This window comes from Seriola lalandi, unplaced genomic scaffold (genome assembly GCF_002814215.2).
Source record: "Seriola lalandi dorsalis isolate HSWRI2012SDOR001 ecotype SW California unplaced genomic scaffold, Sedor1 jcf7180002054188, whole genome shotgun sequence".
NCBI classification, from domain to species: domain Eukaryota; kingdom Metazoa; phylum Chordata; class Actinopteri; order Carangiformes; family Carangidae; genus Seriola; species Seriola lalandi.
This window is the reverse complement of record NW_019524741.1, coordinates 889,210-911,968: the sequence shown is the minus strand read 5'-3', so window position 1 is coordinate 911,968 and position 22,759 is coordinate 889,210. Positions and strand designations below refer to the sequence as shown.

General features: G+C 42.5%; 1 protein-coding gene across 2 annotated transcripts in view; it reads right to left on the bottom strand.

The window, feature by feature from the left end:
• sema3d (sema domain, immunoglobulin domain (Ig), short basic domain, secreted, (semaphorin) 3D) overlaps positions 1-21,544 on the bottom strand; it is a 30,375-nt gene extending 8,831 nt beyond the window's left edge. The window contains exons 1-14 of one of the 2 annotated variants that reach the window (XM_023403982.2): positions 21,277-21,544; positions 13,797-14,054; positions 9,762-9,922; positions 7,768-7,830; positions 7,539-7,658; positions 7,335-7,428; positions 6,650-6,778; positions 4,638-4,774; positions 2,673-2,787; positions 2,353-2,422; positions 2,108-2,252; positions 1,380-1,602; positions 833-921; positions 511-552 (exon numbers count right to left, since the gene is read on the bottom strand). In XM_023403982.2, the coding sequence (XP_023259750.1) occupies positions 511-552; positions 833-921; positions 1,380-1,602; positions 2,108-2,252; positions 2,353-2,422; positions 2,673-2,787; positions 4,638-4,774; positions 6,650-6,778; positions 7,335-7,428; positions 7,539-7,658; positions 7,768-7,830; positions 9,762-9,922; positions 13,797-14,004 (1,596 nt within the window). In that variant the 5' untranslated portion in view covers positions 14,005-14,054; positions 21,277-21,544. Of the gene's footprint in view, positions 1-510; positions 553-832; positions 922-1,379; positions 1,603-2,107; positions 2,253-2,352; positions 2,423-2,672; positions 2,788-4,637; positions 4,775-6,649; positions 6,779-7,334; positions 7,429-7,538; positions 7,659-7,767; positions 7,831-9,761; positions 9,923-13,796; positions 14,055-14,178; positions 14,200-21,276 lie in introns of those variants that run through there. The other variant, XM_023403983.2, reaches the window with a different exon arrangement.
• Between the last annotated feature and the right edge of the window lie 1,215 nt (positions 21,545-22,759).

The following is a 22,759-nucleotide window of genomic DNA, read 5'->3' as shown; positions in this document are numbered from 1 at the left end:
AGTAAGACTCATTTAAAACATCAACAGAAACTTGGAACAACGCACAGACATCTGAGGATTTCTCAACAAGCAAATTTTTAAAAATATGAAAAAGAATCTGCTCTGACTCGTCTGAAGTTAAAGAGAACTTCCAAACCACTAATGAAAACACTTGCTAGCATGCACATACAGACACACACACACACACACACACACACACACACACACACAGCTCAAACACCGCTGGAGATTAATGGAAGCTGTGATTGGGGTTGAAGTGTGTATTGACACCCCTGACCCTTAGATAATGAGGCAGAAGGGGGAGAGAGACCTAGAAATAAATAGGGAAGGCTAAGGAGAGAGTGGAAGATGGGATACATGAATGATTTGGAGATTAAAAACAGTATGTCTTGTATCAAGCATGTGCACACCAATGAATGCATGTGACACGAATAAAGGCAGAGAGCAGAGAAGATCTCTGCGGAAATAGTACAGAGCACTGAAAGAAAGAGGATGAGAATGAGGCCGAACCTGTTTAGAAGACAGCTCCATACTGAGGATGGCAGTGGGAACCTGCAAAAAAAGTTAAACAAGCTTTAGCTTTAACACCTCAGTAAACATACGTCAGTGTGTGAGCAAAAATGACAGATGAGTTGTTGTTGATTAATAGCTCAGAAAAATCCATCAGTGTTGCAAAGTTTGTACATCAAAGGCATGATGAATATTTCACTGTTTGATGAGTCAACTGTCCCACTGAGGACAAGTGACGAGCAGCTAGCGCCGCGTATCAAAAAGCAGCCATCACAGGAAATAAATTGTGGATTTGTGCGTGTGGCTGTGTTGTTCACAAAACCTGGAAAACTTGAAGTTCTTCAAGCACCACTTCCTCTGTTGACCAGTTCTCTTGAGTGATGCTCACCACCTTCAGAACTGAGCCAGCGTCTGTGACAGAGAGTCGGGCAGGAAGGTGAATAATGTGAAGCGGTCAGATATAAATAGTGTTTACATATCCACTGAAGATGAATACTTGTAGTCCGTACACTCACATCCCTCTCTAAGACACTAACAAAAGTTTGACACTGAAAGATTTTTTGACTTTAGTTTGTAATATAAGACATTTTAGAATGTACAAGAGAGTCAGTGCTGAGACCGGAGACAGGTTATTGGATCCAAGAGGAACCTTACATTTGTTCATTTCTCCAAAGTCAAGACCATGAGAGCATCAGTAAAATCTGTTTAAGGCTGAGGACAGCTCATAGTGATCTACTGTCCTCTGCTGGTCAGGTATAGAACTGCAAGAGATAGAAGTGAGTGCATCTGTGTGTGTGTGTGTGTGTGTGTGTGTGTGTGTGTGTGTGTGTGTGTGTGTGTGTGTGCATCTGTGTGTGAGTGTGTCTCACCTGTTCCCAGGAACATGACCTCATATTGTCCATCCTCTGCTAAAACCCTGTCTACCACAATCTGAGTCAAGGTGTAGTCCACACGGACACGTGTGAACACAGGCCGGCCGGTCAGAGGGTAGACAGAGCGATACATCAGAGGGTGGAATCGGATGAAACTGACGACCTCGTCTGGAAAGTCTTTGGTGGTCTTGATCCTTGGATCATATGTCTTGCTGGGACACTGAAGGGCAGAAAAAAATAAATAAAAATAGGTTAATCTGACACAAAATTTTCCTTTTCAGCAAGAACTGTCACGCACTCTACACTAATTTCCAGGTACATGTCTCCCTCTGGTGGATGAATGAAAAAACTGCAAGAGGCAAAGCACATCTGGAACATCTGTGACACTCCTGCTACCTTTCTGTGTATACAGCACCTCCCACCCCACCCCCCCACTCCCCACACACACACACACACACACACACACACACACACACACACACACACACACACAACACCACGATTAACCCTTTTTAACTAAGTGAAAGGAGAATCTGATTAACATGTCAAGCGCAGATGTGTGGATGCATACCCTACAGCATGTTGAACATTTCACCCTTGAATCTAATTAGCCCATGTTTATTATTTCGTAATTAGCAAGACAGTTGAGGATTTTAGTTCTGTAGGTAGGAGTGATCAACTATGAGATTTCTATTTGTCTCTTTGCTCCACAGTCAGCAACGCACCGTCCCGGGACGTGGATACGGTATCCTCCCTTCATATTCTACCCATCGGTGGTCGGGCCCCTCCTTGTGAGCGTAAGGTCCGTTAAACACGGCCCTGATGTCCGCCATGCTGTACACACACACTGCTGAGCCACGGAAAATGGAGCTGAGAAGACAGTGGAAACAAGAGACTGTAATTAGCGATGCAAAAGAGATGGAGAGACCACAGGTAGTGACGATAATGACGTGATGTACACTGAGCCTACCTGGAGGTGGTGAAGACGGCATACACTACAGGGTTTTTATCATCTCTGGTCGGGAGCAGAAAGATGTCCTCTGGAAGATAGAGGGGACACACACACACACAATATTCGTTTTAATTGTCTTTATCTGCACAGAAAAGATTTCGGTGCATCTCGATCTGTATTTTCATTTACAGGGAGCAGCCACTTCAGTCCATCATCATGGCCACTGAAAAACTCCACTGCTGGTACTTTTTCTAATATGCACTCTGAACATAGTATCTACAGGATAAAACCCAGTTTGTTGGCCTACACTTCTAATTTTTATTTCCTCAGTCACTTACGGAGCTCATCAAAGTGTGTGTCCACTCCGTCCGGTCCAGGGACAGAACACACAAGTCTGGCTTTGAGGAAGGTGGTCCATTTATTGGTCAAACTCCTCAGCCCACCCACATCATTCTGAAACACAACCACATACACAGTCACAAAACCACAGTCAGCATAGTGCAGCTGTCCAACATGGCCAAAACACGACCACGATTAAAAATATACACTTTGTAATTAACCACAATCTGACTGTAATCTATCCAACAGACTTGCACGCAGAGACAACACAGTGAATCGCAGCCTGACTCCGATTTCCTGCTCTAATTAGGAAAATAAACAGGTGAGCCACATGCAGCTTGTATGGATCTGCTTATTTTACCGGCACAAAGGAGACCTTCTTGTTAGTGTAATGACAGTCAGGAGTAATTGAAAAGAGAGAAGAAAACATAAAAGGAAGAAGAGAAACAAATGTAAGTGCAGCACGTTGGGAGAGAAGTGAGGCTGCTGATTAATAATGCAGGTTTTATCTTAGCATATGAACTGCTGTTTTAAGTAAGCCACCTTTGATTGAGCTATGATAAGAGCGTTGAAGTGCACCTCTTTGTAATTCATAGAAAACTTAAGAGAACCTCTCCATTAAATTTGCTCTGCGCACTAAGTGGTATAGAAAAGACCGCTGTGGTTCAACACACACAAAAACACACTTGTGTTTAAGAGACCAGAAAAAAATGTAAGCACTTAATGAGGATGTTTCACAATGGTGATAATCTTCAAAGAGGACTGAAGTGAAGTGCCCTCGTTGCTTTTACATGCAGGGGGGAAAAAAACACACACTTACAGATAATGAAAGAGAAGGACAAATACAAAGACCGAAAGAGAGGGATACCCAAGAGAGAGGGAAAAAGAGAGGGCTGTAATCCAGAGGAATCTCCTTCCAGTCTGCCTTACAGCTTACTCCCAAGTCATAAACACGCTGAAAGCTTTTCTCTAAGAATGTAGCAATAGACCTTCGAATACACATAGCAAACTGCTGTGTGGACTAGTCCCATTTTTAGTGACTAATGGTACACCCTGTAGTACGCTAAAGGGTCCCAATCATGATATCTATCCTGCTTCTGTCCTCAATCAGCTGTGCAGTGCCCGTCCAAGCTTACAGTTGTTTTGACATGCTGTCAAATAGAATTTAATGGGCACTGAAACATGATATGCTTGTCAAATGGCCTGCAGCATCCAACAGCTGAACAGAGAGGAAGATTGTATTGCCAGTTCAAGTTTGGCTATATGAGTTCGAGCTGCTGTTCCAGTAGAGGCTGAATGCTCCCAGTGTAAGGTGCATTGGACAAAGCAATCTGTAATGTAACAGTGCTACATGTGCAAGCACTATCATGCAAATTAAATCTCCCCAAAGCCAAACTCTATTTATGAGACTGCTACAAAATAAATCTTTATCACCCTTTTAATAAGAATACAGTACATGCAAATCTTTTGGCAAGAGAATGACGACAATGAGATGGAGCAAAGATATTTCAACAGCATCGATCTCCGGGGCAATCTGTACAGCAGAGCACAAAGGGGTTAAAAACATGATTTACTGCCCCTGACAGCAGCACCCTGTGACTCTTTCAGATGACTACAAAAGAAGGATTTATCAGTAAGGCCTCCTCCTGGGGGACATAAAACACTCCTGTAATGGCTGACACAAAGATCCTTATCCAATCAGAGCACTGTAGGAGTTATGACTCCACACACTGTAAGAGGCCTTGCACTCTTAGTTTCTATACTTGTGCTACCAAAACCCAAATCTTCAAAGCATTGTTTCTCTCATTACCAACTGAGTCTTAACATCCATATCCAGCATCCTGGTCTTCCATCCGCCTCTCTCTGCCCTACCTTTCCACCCGCCGGTCATATCCTCACCCCCTCCCCTCCTCGCCCCTGAATACCTCCCACTTTCCTCACCTCAGTTGTGTGTAATATCTCACCTTGCACACACGAGCCACTCGGGACAGGATGCTCTTGTCGTTGCCTTCCCACGATACCTCCCGGAAGAAAAAGTATATCTTATCATCATCTGGGTTGTAGGTGTCAGCGATGGGATGAGCAGATATAAACCTGGCCTCTGGAGACACAGACAAGAAAACAGTGAGAGACAGGTAGAGTGTTAAAATGTGTCAGGTAATGGCTTTGCCATGCTCTGCAGCCTCTAAGTGACATTAACACTACACTTAGCATGTGTTTATTTACAATCTTGCTCTATTTCTACTGAGAAAGCGGATTTATTACCATTTCTATTTACTAAACTAAAGCCTGGGCTGCACATATATCTTCAACTTGTTGTACAGTTTGCTACATGGAATAATAAAGTAATAGCCAGAATATTTAGGTTACTTTAAAAGCAGTTTTGTTTACTTTTCTATGATTTTCAGCAGCAGTGTGGCATAGAGATCATCCGCTAGCTGGAACACCCAGGCTCAAACATCGACCCTCATCACAAGTCCTTAGTGATTTAAAGACTATCCAGATCCTTAAATTAAACATAGCACTACCATAATATACAACTAAAAGTCCAGCATTCAAAACATTATTTAAAGCAGAACTGATTCTTTGGCCACATGGAGGGAAAGCTGAGCAAGCTGTAAAACACTGAAATATTATCACCTTCATAAGTTGAACAGCTGCACATTTACTCATCGTGCAGACACACAGCAACATTAGCATTGAATATGAGACTAATATTTGCTAAAATTCTCCGCAGAGCAAAAAGGGGGGCTGCAGAGTCCGGTGATAATTCTCTGTGGGTTGCTTTGAGAGACAGCTTTCATGTAACACGCTGAAATCTTATATATGACAAAGTATCATATTTTATAAGATAATCATATATTTGTATTTAAAATCTTAAAAGGAAAAGCATTCATATCCATAGCTGCCAAGTAAATGTAGTAAATAGAAGAATATTTGCCTCTGAAATGCAGGGATGCAGAAGTAAGTTTCACTGTTCATCAAAGTTTTCTGGACTGAGTGTGTGCAACTAAACAGAAAAATCAATGCCAAGAATTATTAGCAATTAATAGTTTGTGATTTTGCACAGGACATGGAAAACTGCACATGATTTAGGAAATAGTAGTGGAGGGGAAGGAGAAAGCAGCATGTTGACATCAGTGTCCTGATTCAGGGGAAACTAATCCAATGGCCTAAGTGTTGCAGTGACATTACATCAACAATTAGCTCAGCCCCTAGAAGTCGAGCCAACCACCGGAGGGTGATTCCCTCTCTGGAACGGTTTAATGTATGACTGCTAACACACTCGACAGAAGGTCATTGTTAGTCCTGCAGCAGTGGAAAGATGTTCCACAGGCTCACACGAACAGAAACACTGCAAAAAATTATGCTCTCTCTCTCTCTCTCTCTCTGTGTCTGTCTCTCTCTGTCTCTCTGTCTCTCTTGCATGCCCGGCGCCAACACAGGCTGTATACAGTGCACACACTGAGAGAGAGAGAGGGAGAGAGAGAGAGAGAGAGAGAGAGAGAGAGACGTAATTACTCCAAACATCTCTTCACTGTGTGGTTGTGAAATGTGGAGACCATGTGTAAGGATTTAAATCCCGGTGACAACTCTTGATACACGACAACCCATCAGTTGCTGTAAAACACTTGGGACTGGAAACGTATACAGAGAGAGAAGACTCCCTCCTCAGTGATGACTGTGCATGCCCGTGTGTGTGTGTGTGTGTGTGCATGCGTGGCTGTGCAGTTGAATGACTAAGACCGTGAACTTTGTGGCACACTATAAATTCCCCTGTAGGTGTGGTCATATAAAAATTCCAGCTAAATGAATAAGTGTGCTGTTTCCTCTACGCTGGAATGCCAATAACCATCCTGAGGGCACAGAGAGGCTCTTTGTGTCAGTAGAGAGGCTGGAAGTTTGGAGAAAAAGCAATAACAAGTTTTGAGTGCAATCGGCGTGTTAATGTGGATATGTGCAAGCATGTGTGTACCATTGATCCAGTAGTCTTCAGAGATGTCTGTGCGGATGTAGTGCTGGTCAGGTGGAGGGCCAAGGGAGCGTGTGAACGTTGTGTCTTTGCCCAGGAAGTCTGAAGATGTGCCGGCGTACAGGTACTGATCTGGACCAATTACAGAGACGGGTCGATCAGTTATGACATCAAAATATTCACTACATTATTGCATATTAAAGATTAAATCACAATCGCTTCTCAGTTTTATATTTTGAACAATCCATCCAATATGTGCACCGTAAAGGACATCATCAGAAGACAGATATAACAGTTTACATTATTATTTTCACTTGTACCATTTCTCTAGCTTACCTCAGTGAACCCATCGTAAAACACAGACTGAGAAAGATTTCGAGAAACAAACATATGAAAGAGATAAAGCTCACAAACACACGGTGTTTACAACTTCTTGCCAAGTAACTTTTTTGCTGCCTGAGAAATGTCTGCTTGCCTCTTTCTTCACCAACATAATTTGGAGAAAAGTGCTGGGAAAACAGATACATGAGATACATGAACACAAATTTCCTCAAACGACCGAGCAGAGACATGTCGACAAGCATCGTTTATTCCCGGGGATATAGTGCTGTGTAGCAGTGAAACTCTGGCGCACGAGAGATAAGGCAGAGAGAGGACTGCTAAAGTGTTGTGTGATGGTTCAGCTTACCTGTGAGCACTGAGGTGAACGGCTGCAACGGATCAAAAGGACATTTCAACCTGCCAGACTCCACCGTACCAGACAGCAGCTGGAACACGCCATCCTGAGAGACCAAAGGGAAGATAGCATTCCATTTTCAAAAATTTAAATCCGAACATTGAACTCGCCAAAATTAATCTCTTGCTGAGATTCACACACGTATATGTAGTTTACCTCTCTGCGGCCGGTAATTTCAATGAATGCGCAGTTGGGGTGGAAGGCTCCTGTGCCGCAGGCGTAGACGTGTGTTCGGTTGTAGTTGTGGAGCACCCTGACAAAGTTAGCACACTCCAACTGCAACAAGCAGGGAGAGAAAAGGAGCAGGGATGAACTGCAACGCCTTATTCGACAGGTATGCTTTACATTACAACACACAGCAGTGAACAGATTTTTGTGCACTTACGTTTGCGTTTTTGCCCGCCAGTTTGCACATTTCAACTCTGTCCCGGGGAGCAGGCCAGTAAATCTGATAACAGGAAAATAAAAACCAAAAAATATTTCACATCTCATAATGCAGCCAACAAGTGAGCCTTTAACCTTGGATCTCAAACCAGTCCTCATACATTTATTTTCCATTTATGTGCTACTATAGTTCAAGATTTTAATGTTGGAGCTTTTTAAATCTACACAGTATTTGGAAAATATAATTTATTCTTTCTTTATGTCTCTACCAGACTATCACATTGCTCTGTATAAAATTAACAATATATCATGTTCAGAGTGCAGTAGCTAGACTCCTCATAAGATCTAAGTGGAGAGTAATACTCCTGTGTTAGCATTTCTACATTGGCCATTTGTACATTTTAGAGCAGAATAAAAGGTTTTATGGATCACTTTAAGGGGTACCTATAAGTAAGTAAAAGTAAGCTCATGGCCCTCGCCTCTCCGCATTTTGGAGTTAATGAACAACAGATTTCACACAATCATTAACACCTCCGGGTGCTGGTACGAGAGACATGTAACATCCATGGTCCCTTCAATGCACCCCACCATGTTCACACATGTGTTATAACAGGCTTATGTGCTTAGCGTGTTACCTCGTCTAAAGCCTACCAAGGAGCGCTATCGCCAACCTTACTCATGGTTCGACAGAGCCTTGATACGCATGCAAACACACCAGCACAAATATTAAAACACCTCATGATTCCAAATCATTGCACGCCGCTGAGGAATTCACACAGAAAACCAGTGTGATGTTTTGAGTGTGTATGGCCTGTGTAAGGGCTGACACTGTTTTTTTTTAAACCCAGCATACGACATGATCAGTGGCCTAGTTTTACCACAGCATATGGGGATATTTAAAGACCGTGATGAAGTTTACAACATTGCAGCTATCGCCTGAAAATCAAGGTAGAAACAACTGGAAGGCAAAATATTTTTGCCGTGTTTTAGTGCCCCGGGGTCCTTTCCCAGGTACGCCAATTTATTTACTGATAACCGCCAAGTTTGTAACTTTAGATCATATTCACTGTCAAGGGCTGGTCCCAAAAGGCTCAGAGACTTCTGGTCTCCTATCTCCCATCAGTATCAATGACCAGAGAGGCAACAAAAAGGCAACACTCTGAGAGCACGACTAAGAGTTAAAACAACTAGATAAGGATCAAATAAACACACTGTCGTCCCACTTGTCATCAACCTCAGCTGCATAAACACGCACTCACATCTTTAACATATGGCATCCGTCCAAATGCATTTGTGTGTTTGTGTAAATGTGTAAGCGTGAGCGTCAGCGTGAGAGTGAGTGTGTGTGTCCTCCGTAAACGTGTATATACTTTGTGTGTGCAGATGTGTCTGTGGTGTCTGTGCGTGCGTGTGTGCCTGTGTCTGTGTGTGTGTGTGTGTGTGTGTGTGTGTGTCCCCTCCAACATCATGACCCTGACCTCACCAGACAGACAGTTTCAGACTGCTGCTGACTGAAAGGTGAGCTCTTCTCTTAAACACGGCTGAGAGCATTCCAGATTAGCAACACGTTAATGGAAAAATAATACTTTACATCATCCCCACTTAATGGCAGGACAGGAATAAGTATCATGAGCTGAAGCTAAACGACTGTCTCCATAATAATAAGCTGTTCACTGCAAATAAAAAAGGTTGTGTCTCAAGCGACTGCAAGCAGGATTTTGCATGTCTGGGGATTGAGTCAGTTACTGTGTCTGGAGTAGATACTCAATCTCCTGTTCTAACTTGAATTTCTTCCAGCACTATCCCTCCGTCAAAGGATGTGGGGACTCCTAAGACTGCTGTAAACACTTCAAGGTGTACCTAAACAACCTCTCAAGTGTAGCAAATGGCCTGAGAAGCAAAACCAAACGCTGCTGTTTATTTGTTGCACTCGTTTTGGATGGTTCTATATCCTTCTCTATGTAATTTGCACATTCCTGTTCTGTGCTCTTGTACCTTTCTGGCGGCTGTGACCAGATTGTCGGGGTCAAGCAGGTAGACGTGATCCCTCGCTCCCAACAGAAGACGGCCTCTCTCCTCATCCAACAGCAGCGAGTGGGAGTGGAGGCCCTCAGAGGGGCCCAAAAACAGAGATACACTGCCAGCTTGCAGCAGTTCTGGCCCAGAGAGAGAGAGAGAGAGAGAGAGAGAGAGAGAGAGAGAGAGAGAGAGAGAGACAGACACACATAGAGACAAAGAGATTAATAAATCCCCGCATTACAGTGTATGCACATTGCTGAAATGTGAAAAATGCACCATCTAACATTGAATTACAGTGCACTGAAAAAATATTTCAGCAGGATTACGCTGTCAAGCTTAACTTATTCTCTGCCCCCCAAATCCCAAAGACAAGCACTGGGTTCCGTCTTCTGGGTAAAAAAAAAAAAAAAAAACGTGTCTTGGCTTGATTTGAAGCTGCCTAATCCTCTGTGGATCAACACCTTAGCTACACACACTGACAGAGAGGAGATACAGTAGCAAAGACTTCAGTAACACATTATTTCAGTTGTGCATTCCTCTATCAGGGTATTTTCATAGCTAGTTCATTAATCACGAAGATACGTCTCAGTTTAAAACCAGCTGGTGACAAGAAGATGGGGGTTTATTTTTTCTAAAAAAGACCTGTCCCTCTACCATGCTTTCCTGACTAAGCCTGATTTACAGATGACTGAACATCTTCATAAACATGAGCTGTGGCTGTGGCATAAGGCTACATGAGATAAGATCACGATGAGAGCAGGTGTAATACCTGTTGCTCACACATTACATCATGGTATGGTTCGCTGTAGAGGTCGATATGATTCATAATGGTAATACTGTATATAAAGAGGTGGAATATACTAGATATAGGCTGTGTTTCAATTAGTATCGGCTGGTCTTTGGACTCCCATCTTCCAAAGTTCATTATAAAGAGTTTTCTGGGAGCTGAAAACTGACTACATTCTCAGTGCAGTACTGTGTCCTTGATCTCCTTGATCTGAGGAAATCTCTTCTATCACCAGGTTCTTTTCATTGCACCAGTATAGCAACATGCCTTGAATAAACACTGGCTGAACGTGGGGGAGTCCTGTGGGAGTCACTCTGAAAGGATTGACATTGTGATTACCCTCTTGGTGTGAAGGACTGAAGAGGTTACCAACCTCCAATATTTGAACTTCTAGGACCCCTCCACACCACACAATCCTGCTTAATACCTCCTCCTATACACTAGCTCACACACACAGCATCCCCCACATGCTCATATCTTTCACCCCTACACACACACACACATACATCATGTCCACAGCAGCAGACTAAACCTCACAGAGAGATTAGGCCTGCTAGCCCTTGGCTAACGCTAATCTGTTCTGTAAACACACAGCACTATGAGCCCATTGAAACAGCCTGCTTAGCTGTCCCTGCTTAGCGTAGTGCTCCACACCTTTCCCCAAAGAAGAGAGGCCTCAAAAGCTCATGATCAATTCCTCCTCTGCCTGTGGTTTAAGTAAGACATCACCAAGCTGGCTCGCTGCCAACAGGTTTAAGCTCTTCTGATAAACTAGACTTAAGCTCTATAATACTATAACGCCTGATATTGTACAAGTGTAGACCACCTAACTCACCTCAGGATAAGTAAGGCCTTGCTTTATCAACCTCATTGTTGCCTTTTGTCTGACTCACTGAAATGAGAGCACGAACTGGGAAAGATATGTTGCTGTAATGATTCTGCATATGAATCTGCCATATGTGCTCGGAAAAAGAGTCACATCATTTAGGCACAATAATCATTAGAAGAAACCTACTGATCATTATCGCTGCATTAAAGCTAAAGCTGAAATGAGGCCGCTGTGTTCATGCTGCATGATCACTGCCTCATAGTGCCATTAATATGCAGTGCAGGATGTCCATGGTTTCAGGATACACGGAGCAACGACACAGCCAGGCTCAAATGTTAGGTCAAGAAGTAAGAAGTAAGCTATTAAACATGAGCACAAGAACAGCCAGATTTAATTCACAGAAATTAAAACAACTTTTATTAACAACTTTTTAGAAAAATGTAACAAAATGTCCTAAAAAAAACGCTGTATATGACTAATAAACTGTAGCATAGTATCATGCTACAGTTAGCATCCTGTTGCTCACACATTAGGAACAAAAGCAACAATCTGAATACACATCATATTACAGATATCTAAATCATGGGCAGATGAGTTAATGTTTTCATTTGGCAGAAGGCCCCACTGTCTATGTTGTGGCTCTGGATGAAACTTAAACTCGGGATGATTTCAGAGTTAGGGTCACAGGTTTAGACTAGAAGGCAGTTGTTTGGAGGTGTTCACCCACTCAGAGATGATTTCACTTTGATCGTTTCACCCTTCGCTCATTGAAGCTGCGCTTTCACAGGAGGGTGATGCGATGTTTGAAGAGTGATTACTGCTGGCTGGTGTTGCTTTTGAGCCGTGTGCACTGATGAGATGATGACAAGTTGTGTGCATGATGTGTGCACTGGGTTGGAGGTGATTTAGCTTTTGATGGATTCTTCTTCGCTTAAGTCTTCCCTGACAGAAAGAGCCAAACATGGACATTGTTCTACTGTTGATACCCTGAGGTCCAAAGGAAACCACTGCATACTGTAGTCAGACGGCCTTTCTCTTGAATGAACAGTTTAGTCAGCCGTGCTCACAGTCCACGCGGTGAAGCAAAGCCAAGAAACACATTCTGACAGAATATGAAAAAAATACTTGCCTCAAACATCTAGACCCAATAAAACGCAATCATATCTGAAATAATGACCTGTTCTATTTTATCAATATCTTATATCTGGTTGGTTTGGAACAAACATGAAATAAAACAAACTGTGGAGCTAAATACTACCCTAACTGCTGAGTAAACACTGTCCCTAGCAATCATTATTCCTGCAGATACTTACACATATTTATGTTGGACACTCAGGCCATACATGTGTGTCTATTTCCAGCCATACTGGTTTTGGAAGCCTTTGACCAGAAGAGAGATTTTGAAGGTTGAAGTCAGATTGAGTTTACTTTTAGGTCACAGTGGGGATTCAATTTTATGGAGCAAGACTGAAGTTCATTTGTGTGGTTGTGTGCAGCGGATACATAGCATGAGGGATGGAGACTTTGAAGTAACATTTGCTCTGGAGTTTAGAATGGGTTTTAAGGGGAGCAATAATTTAGCTTTCCCTTGGTGGCACAAAGCAAACAGACGCAAATCTAAACACATGGACACGGCGCGCATTGCCGAGACTGGCTAATATACACACAGCAGGTCCAGTGACCGTCTCCCATGGACCAGGGGCATCGAAATGAAATGTATGTTCTGTATGTGACTTAGACTTCGAATACAAGAGTGTATTTTATTTATAACAGGCATTTGCCATTTTGTCATCGCCGTCTTGAATTTTTTAAAATATAAACCTGACTTCAGGTTAATGTAATAAGGATTTATGTCGACGAGGGGATTAAGAGATCGTGTTCGTGTTTCACAAAAAGTGGCCAGAAAACATTCTCGTGCTCATAAAAAGTGACAAACAGGGAATTATGAAGTGGGCTAATGGATCAGTAAGTAGATCTTAAATCCCTCATTCTACTTTAACAGTGCTAATATCTCTTTTCACTTTTCTTCTTGGTTGTGTCACAAGAGAAGTGAGGACAAATTGCTACCTAGAGAAATAGACAAAGCTAAAGAAGGTCTTAGAAGATGCACACTGAATGGGTGAAATGCTAATAGAAAAAAAAATGGATAAAAAAGGCAAAAACACAAGGGAGCCATGTGTGAATCAGCAGAGTCAATTGCCTTGTTTACTGCTATAACTCCAGCTAGGTGCGTGCACACTGAGATAAAAAAATATGCAAAATTACCTCAAATTACCAAAACTTTATTTTGCTCTCAAAAAGATAAAAAGGAAAATAGTATCCAAGTTTCAAAGTAAATGTAAATAGGTAATTACAATAACATTAAAAGACAAATCAACAATATTTCAGTTCTTACCTCTGTGGCTGAGTTTGACCCTGGGGACACTCTGTTTGATGCTTGCTCCAAAAGGGAGGGTGGCCAAAAACATCAATCCCACTAATGGGAGCCCAGGATGGGATAGTACCTTAATCCTCTTCCCTTTGCCGTCATAATTACTGCCAGACATGCTGAACAGAGCCCCAACTTCATTTATACTCTGATCATCAGAGCGCTCTTTCTTCATGGTGTGTGGAGTGGTCTTGTTCCGTTTTCACTCTGTCCTTTTCAGCAACCCTGGAGGGAGACCAGTGTAGAGAGTCAAGCTAGGGAGGAGCAATCATAAGTGTGTGTGTGTGTGTGTGTGTGCGTGTGTGTGTGTGCAGTCTCATCTAAAACTTCACACAGGATATGTACACACGTTTCACCATGGAGCCCTCCAGGCATGTCCCCTCTCTTTACCCGTCCTACATCAGCTGTTGCCTGTCACTGGATTTCCTTTTGTGTCACCCTTAAATCTGTTTGCCCAAAACAAAGGTCAGGGGAACAAAACAGTCACATTCTGCTATCTTTCAGTTTCCCTCTCTCCTCCATCTCCTTTTCAGACGGATAACTCATTTAATTCTTCACCTAAATGATACTTGCCAATGGTTTTAGCATTGGCTGATGACCCTGTCAGCTCCTCCTTTATGTCCTGTAAAAAAAATGGGCCATGTCCTATCAGGGACTTCACAGTGAATTAAAGAGGCCTGTAGCATAGACATTAGGTCAGACACTGTGAAAAGTGCGCTGTATGAGCAAGCAGTCATGGGAACATTCACTGGCCTTTCTGTCGCTAATAAGCAAGGAGAGCTAGAGTGATCTGCAGTAATTGAACGTAGAGCAAAGCAGGAACATTGCAGAAAATGTATCTTTTTTTTTTTGTTTTTGGTTATGTTCAGTCAGGAACTAGGAACTTTTCATCACTGGAGACGTGACAACGTTTCAATCAGTTATTTTGACCTGACAAACATCCAACTGGGATTGAACAGTTAATGTGTAGATGTTAATCTTTTCATTGATTTTCAATACCCTATAACTTACAGTGTGAGTTGTAGGGCATTAAACTAACAATATAAGTTGGCAGGGAGGGTTTTCTTTTCTTTAGTGTCACTTTCTATTAAGAGAGTGTTAGTATCTGTATAACTTTGAATCAAGGATTATATTCAATGTTTTCAAGATACTTGAAACCTTTCAAAACAAGATATTATGCCAAAGAACCTGGACCTAATCATTTATATGTATCTATGAATCTGAACTCGGATAACTTCCTGAATGAAATGTTCCTGATTTATTCGGGATCATGTGTAAATCAGCACAATTACATAGACATTAGTCTTGTTCTATGTTTGATGTTACCGGTACTTGGCCTGCATTCCTGCACCGTCCACACTCCACAGCCATCTAGCTACTAATTAACCAGACCATCGATGACAAAATCAAAGAATGCATCAAAAGAATGCCTCCTCCCCTCAGACCTTATTGCTACATCTCCCTCACTCATTTGCTTCCACACCCATCTCAGATAACAAGCATCCACTCGTGACAACATAAACAATGTCAGCCTAAATGAATAGATCTGCTGTGGCAAACACGCTTATGTCTTAAAGGCTGAAGCCAAGCATGATGCTTCCAGCTGGAAGATTTGGACACATAGACAAGAGAAGACACAGTCACTGCAAAAATACTGTCTATGCAGCACCTAGGAAATTATATAAGGTGACATTCCTATTCATTCACGCCTACGCACACAGATCTGCATTGTGTGATAAAACGTACAATGCCATGTTGGCAGACAGATACAAGCTGTAAAAGTATTTCATTTCATTTATCATTTCACTTCATTTATTTTTCCTGTCCAGTTTTGTCATCCGCTGTTTTGAACTTTTAGAGAGTCAAGGCAGTGTGGCACCCATCCAAGCCCCCCGTGGCTTTAAACTGGGGAGGATTACACCCTGATAAACAGACTGCTGTTTATTTAAGATGACAAATTGAGGTACCTTCACACCTTCAGGGTTAGAAATACAGATAGAGAGCTGTGTGTGATGGATGGGCAATCAGCGGAGAGAGGGAGACAGTGAGGAGGTTTCACTCTGTGCTGTCTTTGCACACTCTGTGAGCGACGGTAAAAGTGCTGGTTTTGGGGCCCGTCCTCCCAACAGTATCTTCAGGGGAGCAGTGACACGATTTCACCCAAGTGAATAGCGTTCAAGTAATGTATCTCTCTTCACCGCTTGAGTACCACCATCTATCAGCAGTACGGGCCTGTGTGCGGCACCCCTCTACAAGAATGACCCCCAAACAAAAGAGAGAGCTCAAGTGCTGGAGGAGAAGCATTAAAAACTCCCCATCTGTTGAGAAAAAGGATGACAACAGGATCTGCCAGTCATTCAATACTGCAGAAAGCGAGTGAATAATGGAGATGGAAAGAGAGATAGAGAAAAAGAATGAGGCAGAGCGAGAGAGAGAGGTGAGGAGGAGAAACACACAGCTTGTGCCATGTGGGTTAAGCTAACACCCCTGTTTCCTGGCAGCTAAAGTCCCTGTTGTCTTTGGCATCATGGCCGGCACACGGTGCAGGGGGTGATGGGAAACAATCCTGATGGCGATGGTGACAGATTTAAAGCCTGCAGCCAGTACAGTGCTGCTGGTGCCCAACATATAGGATCTTACAAATGTCACCTCTTCAAATAAAGTGGCTTGTCCGGTTTGGGCTCAGCATCAAAGAAATACAGAGTAGGCCTGTATGTGCCATTAAACAATCAATCAGCAATGGCCCAAGATCAAGACATTTGGATGTTAGATGTTTAAATTTAAAGTAGCTGAAATTAAATTATTAAATATTCCCGGTAGAAGCTGTCAGCGGTCATGAGGAGGGAGCAGATGGTGGAGAAGTGCTCCAGCCAGGGGTATTCTCACACTGAGACCACCCTCAATGAGGCATTTAGCAACACCCAGGTGCTCTGTAGAGTACACTATTATCAAACCCCTCCATCTCCACAGGACAGAGTGCATTAGCGCAGCTATTTGTCTTTATTCCCTGACCACAGTCACTGACCTGGCATAACAACATAGGTAATTGTTTCTAGCTCTCAAGACATCACTTGTTTTTCTTGGCACCGGTCAATCATCTTTTTTATTTATTTTTTTGCATGGCATTGCATTTAAGCAAGCATGTAACTCCCCTGTGAGTCTGTGTGAGTTCATGTCTCGTAGGGAAAATACCGTACTGCCACCAGGCCACACTGTTTGTGTTTTCACTAATCACAAACTATAAAGCACACACAAGGAGCATTAAATTTTAATGTTGTTCTGCTAGCTATAACTCCAGTCATAGATGGCAGTAAAGACGGAAACACAACACTGTCCAAATACAGACAAGCACCACTCTTACTCTTTATGTCTTGGCACTGTAATATACTATATATTTTAGGAGAAGGATACGTTGTTTCACTTTCTATAACAAGATAAATGATTTTAGACACAGTAAAATAGCACTGTCAGCTCTAGGCGCAGATGCTGCTAATAAAAAGTAATAATGTTGATCTGAATGGCCCAACATCTTCTCACGATTGTCTAAACTATTTTGCGTTAACAGTGTCAATACACACACTTGGTGCAGATCTCACTGTGTTTTACTGTATGCTGTAAATATGAAACAAATCATCCTTGCGGCAATGAAAGATTATTCTGGACCGAGATCAAAACCCTCAACCTACATACTATTATACTGAAGCTTTTTGGCAACTTTTACAGTATCCCTTGCTCATTTTTCTGTAATTTGTTTACTCAAGTCATAAAGTAAACACCAAGGCAGGAAGCTGTGTTTCATTTTAGATTTCAACCACAAACATTACCGCACCTTATCTGAGTGAAACACCGTATCTATCAGCACAGCATGCTCATCTCCTGGGAAATTACATATCACTCCAAAAAATGAATGCAAAATAAATTGCCAAAATATCCCCTTACACACACAAAATTCAATCATCCAAACATGATGATTGAGACAGAGATGGGCTTTGAAGTTGAAAATGCTGCAGTAAATTAGTCCTAAATAATGAATGAATGAATAGCACAGCACATGTTAGGTAAGGATACCTGATACCTCTCCATGGACTAGAAGAGGGATCATTTGATCCCTTGCCATTAGGAAAGTCTGTATTTCCTGCAGTCGTTTACCTTCTAATAAATCCAATAAATCAGATCTCCACAAGCTGCCGGATTTTATAATGTCCCTCTCACACTGCGGAGTCCTGACAGTTAACTCCACTGACCTAGCAAAAGAGTTTATGTGAGGATTTTTCAGAGCCCTGTTTTGAATTATATAAACACATTCACAACACTGCATTAGACATGAAAATCCCACTTTGCTTGAAACCTCTAGGCATGAAATGGATGGTATGGTAATGCCCGGACAAGAGGACATTCCAGAGGAATTCCTTCCGTTTTGGAAGTGAAGAGTGTGTCTTCAGGGAAAAACCAAAGGAGATGGATAAAATTCCAACCCTGAGGTCCTATCTGTCCACAATTTGTCCCTCCCCAAGCTGTTATCTGAAAAACCTAGTAAGAGAATACTCTGTGCAACTGCTGGTATGGTAACCAAATACACCACAGCCAGATAATAGTGCTCACGCTGCCTTTGTTACAGACCCGCTTTATGCTTAATGTTGCAGTTTAATCCTCTGATCTATGTAGAATAGAAGACAGGGCCCACAGCTCCTCAGCTAAACCACATGCAACTGAAACGGTGCCAGCTCAGGTCTGCCGTCACACCAAAGGTGAATGGAAGGGTGGGGGTGGGGGTGGGAAGTGATACTGGATCTGTGCTTTAACTCATCTGTATAGAGAAGATGGAAATGGAAAAAAGATGAGGTGGAAACAAAGTCGAGCGCCTATTCACAACAGAGAGCAAACCACGTAACCAAGACGACGCCACATACATAAACAATGCTGATTGGTTTGTTGATAAGGGACAACAAACCAAGTAACTCTACACGTGCTGAACGGGGCCTGACCCAGGCATGCAATTCAAATGTGTATGAGTGTCTGCATGTACGAACATATCGGTGTGTGTAAGCTAATACCATACTGAAGTAGGCAGATGGAAGCAATAGGGCATGAAAACAGTGACTGACAGCTCTAAGTGCTCTCACTTGTCTCCCAATGGCCTGAGGATACGAGGGTACACCCTTGTATGCTATGCAACAACTCCTCTCAAGAGCATTACTGTCCTCTGCAAATGTGGGGCATAAATCTATTGGGTTTTTTTTTTGTTTGTTTTTTTTTTCTCAACCCTGGAGAGGCTTTTGTTATGCGGTTATCTCCAGACCAGCCTCAATACAGTTCATTACAGACACGGGAAACACAGAGGCCACAGAGCTGCAGGGCACGCCAACCCAGCCAGGCTGTCTGTCCGCAAGTCATTGACACCTAGCCGCTGTAGACTCTCTAAACATACTAAGATCACCACCGCAGCGAAGGTGCCCTAGTTGCTTTTGTCTGTCTCCACTGAAGAATTCTGGAAACATGACCATATAAGGCTACACCAGTGTGCAGCATGGCTACAAGTATGTTTTAATAACACTTTCCACCCAAAACCTGTTGAGTTTTGAGAAAGCACTCTTTCACTTTTGAGTTTTCATCACCGTCCAGGAAAAAGCCTAGGCGTGAACTGCATGACGCTGTCACGGAGCGCAGGAATGGTGCTGTAGGCCATTCAAAACACAGCTGAATATTGATGCTGTGATTTTTTAGGGTAATGATGGATCACTCCCTGCACACTAGGCAGAACACGAGCACACAGGAGGCTCAGGGTTAACACAGCATGGGTTTGAATTGATTGATATAGCACACCCTGACAAAAACTCTTCAATCAGTCTCAGGTAATAACTTATTATCAAATCTACTTCCCCAATCACACCAGCTCTCACAAAGACAAGATTAGGATGCAGTTTCAGCCACAAAGTGTGTGTCACCTAACAAAAGTCCCCTCAAAGTCCCCAGAGCTCACAGGCGCACATCTCCAGGCAGTGATTTCAGCAGCCTGGCTCATCCCCAGCTGAGTAAACCTGTAGCTGCCTGTATACAGCGGTCTGTATTTAGTATGCCTGGCAGACACCATCCCACTGACGTAACAAACGGACAGTGTCTAAAGGAGAAAATCAGAGCGGATTTTCTGAGTTGTCTCTCTGTGGCCCGAAGCAGAAATCATTTATTTACCTGAGTCACGCTGATCGAAAAAACCTGAAACACTGCCAGAGAAATCAATACCCACACAACTGCGATGTCTCCCGCTCTCTTCCTTCCCTCCACACTTTCTTTGCCTCTCTCACAACAACCCGCTCGACCCAAAGCTCCTTGTAGGGAGTTAGATAAACCTTAAGAAGCGCAGTGAGTGGAGAGCGGCTCCTGGAGACTGTAAGATACACAGGTAGGAGAAAGACGACTAAATAACTACATGACTGTCCCTCTTGTTTTTAATTCCTCTCCTGCTGCACAATAAACCACAGAAACACCGTAGGGCATACACACAGTCAACTAGCTTCATAAGTAAAGCAAGTATATTCACTACAACATGTTTAATGTACTGTAGATCCGCAACGCGAATATTCTGCTTAAGTGCAACTAGTCACATTCAATTTGAGGGTATTTGGAGCCTCCACACTCACTCCCTCCTCAGACACTGTCCCAACACTCATCAAACACTGCACCAAACTCCTGTCACTCCACCAACTCCTAACATATATCTGGACCTCCACAGATCTCTCAGTGGTGAAAAATAAAATACTGATTCATTCATTTGAGGCAGAGAAGCCAACTGCTTCAAATGAACAGGCTAAATAAATTAAAATACATAAATTTTCACATTAATGAGCCTCTACACTACTGCAATCCTTTCTACACAGGACTGCTCGCACCATTAAGAAACACATCACTGCTCTCCAGTGAACAGCAGTTATTACCAAGAATGGTGATTAAAGGATTACATGCACCTTACAGGTTGTTAAAACTGTCCTACATCTAACAGTCTTTTCGAAAGCCATTGTATTATCCTGAAAAGGTTTTTGCTTCAAACAAAGCTGTTTTCTGAATTTCTTATAAGTTGACATTTTGGATAACCCTGATTTTGAAGGGATGAAGGATGAAGATGGAGAAGTTGTCGAAAATATATGTTAAAATACACAAACACGTTAACAGAAAAGGAAAGTGTGTAAATTTTGAAAGAAATCTAAAATATAAGATCTACAAACTCTGTTGTGTCAGAAACATTGTATCATAAAGTTAAACAACATGAAACGAAAACCTGTACTGGTCCTTTAAACAATCAAATTGCTTATACTTTAATAGTAACTCATATCACGAGGACGACATGAAAATCATGGAACAGTTTCATTTAAACGAGCATTTAAGCGACAGAGTTCTCAGGTTTGAATAAATTACGCGTTCATATCATCATTATCGATTGTTTCCATCTTACCTGCGCACTCAACTTCGTCTGCTCTCACATGCAACACATGCCCACGTCTCACTGAAAGTTGCCCGACGCACAAAGAAACGCAGTTAAAAGTATGACACGTGCACAGCGACGTCCCGACCAAAAGAAAAGTGGATGGATAAACTCAATGCTTCCCCCAGATATTTCCACTCCCCTTAAATGTTGTTAAACGCACACCAGCGCTCTTGAACTCTTGGTGCACTGCACTGCTTGTGTGTGTGTGTGTGTGTGTGTGTGTGTGTGTGTGTGTGTGTGTTGAATGGCTGGTAACTGTGGCCGTTCGCCCCGGGAAAGACAGACGGTAAACTCCCAGTTACTTTGCCGCTCCTGGAGGGGTGTGGCCCTCAGCATCTGTATCGCTGCCAGCCAGGACTGAGTTGAGCCTTTAATGGTAACTTCACGTCCTCATGTCTTTGATGCTCTTAAAAGAGCAGACGCAGATGGATCTATTGTAGAATATTATAGTATCATGGAGTACAGAAAGCATAAATAAAGTATTTTTGAAATAATCCTTCGAGTCTGGCGCTGTAAAATAAAAAAAAAGAAAAATGTCAAAGTTCTTTAAAAGTGGATTCTGGGAGCTATTATAAAAGAAGTGGCAACCGAAAAGTTGTTCTAATTAATGTCTGATAACTTAAAAAGCATCAGTAAATGACTGATTGAACATCATTAAAGCCATTAATTACAGCTTATAAAGCTTTAAGCATGCCTAATCAGAATGTGGCACCAAAATATGGCGGATCATGAGATACAACGAGCTCAGATTGACCACAGACAAAGAATAAGAAAATTTTAATACTGGGTGGAGAACCAACCAGTTCTATTAAATGGGAGTTACTCATATGGATGTGATCATGAAAATGTGTGTCATGCTTTTGGGATAATCCTGTAATTGTTTATTTTTTTGGATATGTGGGCATGGATGTCCGGTGGATTTCCATACTCATCATCTTTCTGAACCGGGTGTTTGCTCCTCTGGGTTTCCCTTAAGTGCTGGTGAGATGAAAGAACCAACAGCTGTATTTGGGTTCATGCAGCAGACCCTGCAGGATGGGATGCCTTTGCCGCGTGTCTACTAGACAGGAGTGTGCGGGTTCAATCCCCCTGGATGATTCTGAAGTAAACATGGATCTCCTTGGCTCTCTCCTACATTTACACACAGACACGAGTCAGTTCAAATTCTTTTTTTTTTTCTTTTAGAAAAAGTTGTGGAAGGGTCGGAGCCAAGTACACACAGAGGTCACATTCATTCAAGATGAGAGATGCGATGTTGGACCCAGAAAAGACAGTTGCAGTGTGTCTCACTCATAATACAAGATTGGATGGCCTTGTTATTGCACAGTGGTGGCAATTAACCTATTCCTTCTCCAGCTGTGGGTGTGTATCCTAGCAGATTTGACTGGGTCCCAGTTACCTAAGAGGATTAGGTTATAGGTTAACAGGTTAAAACCGTGTCCTCCCTCCC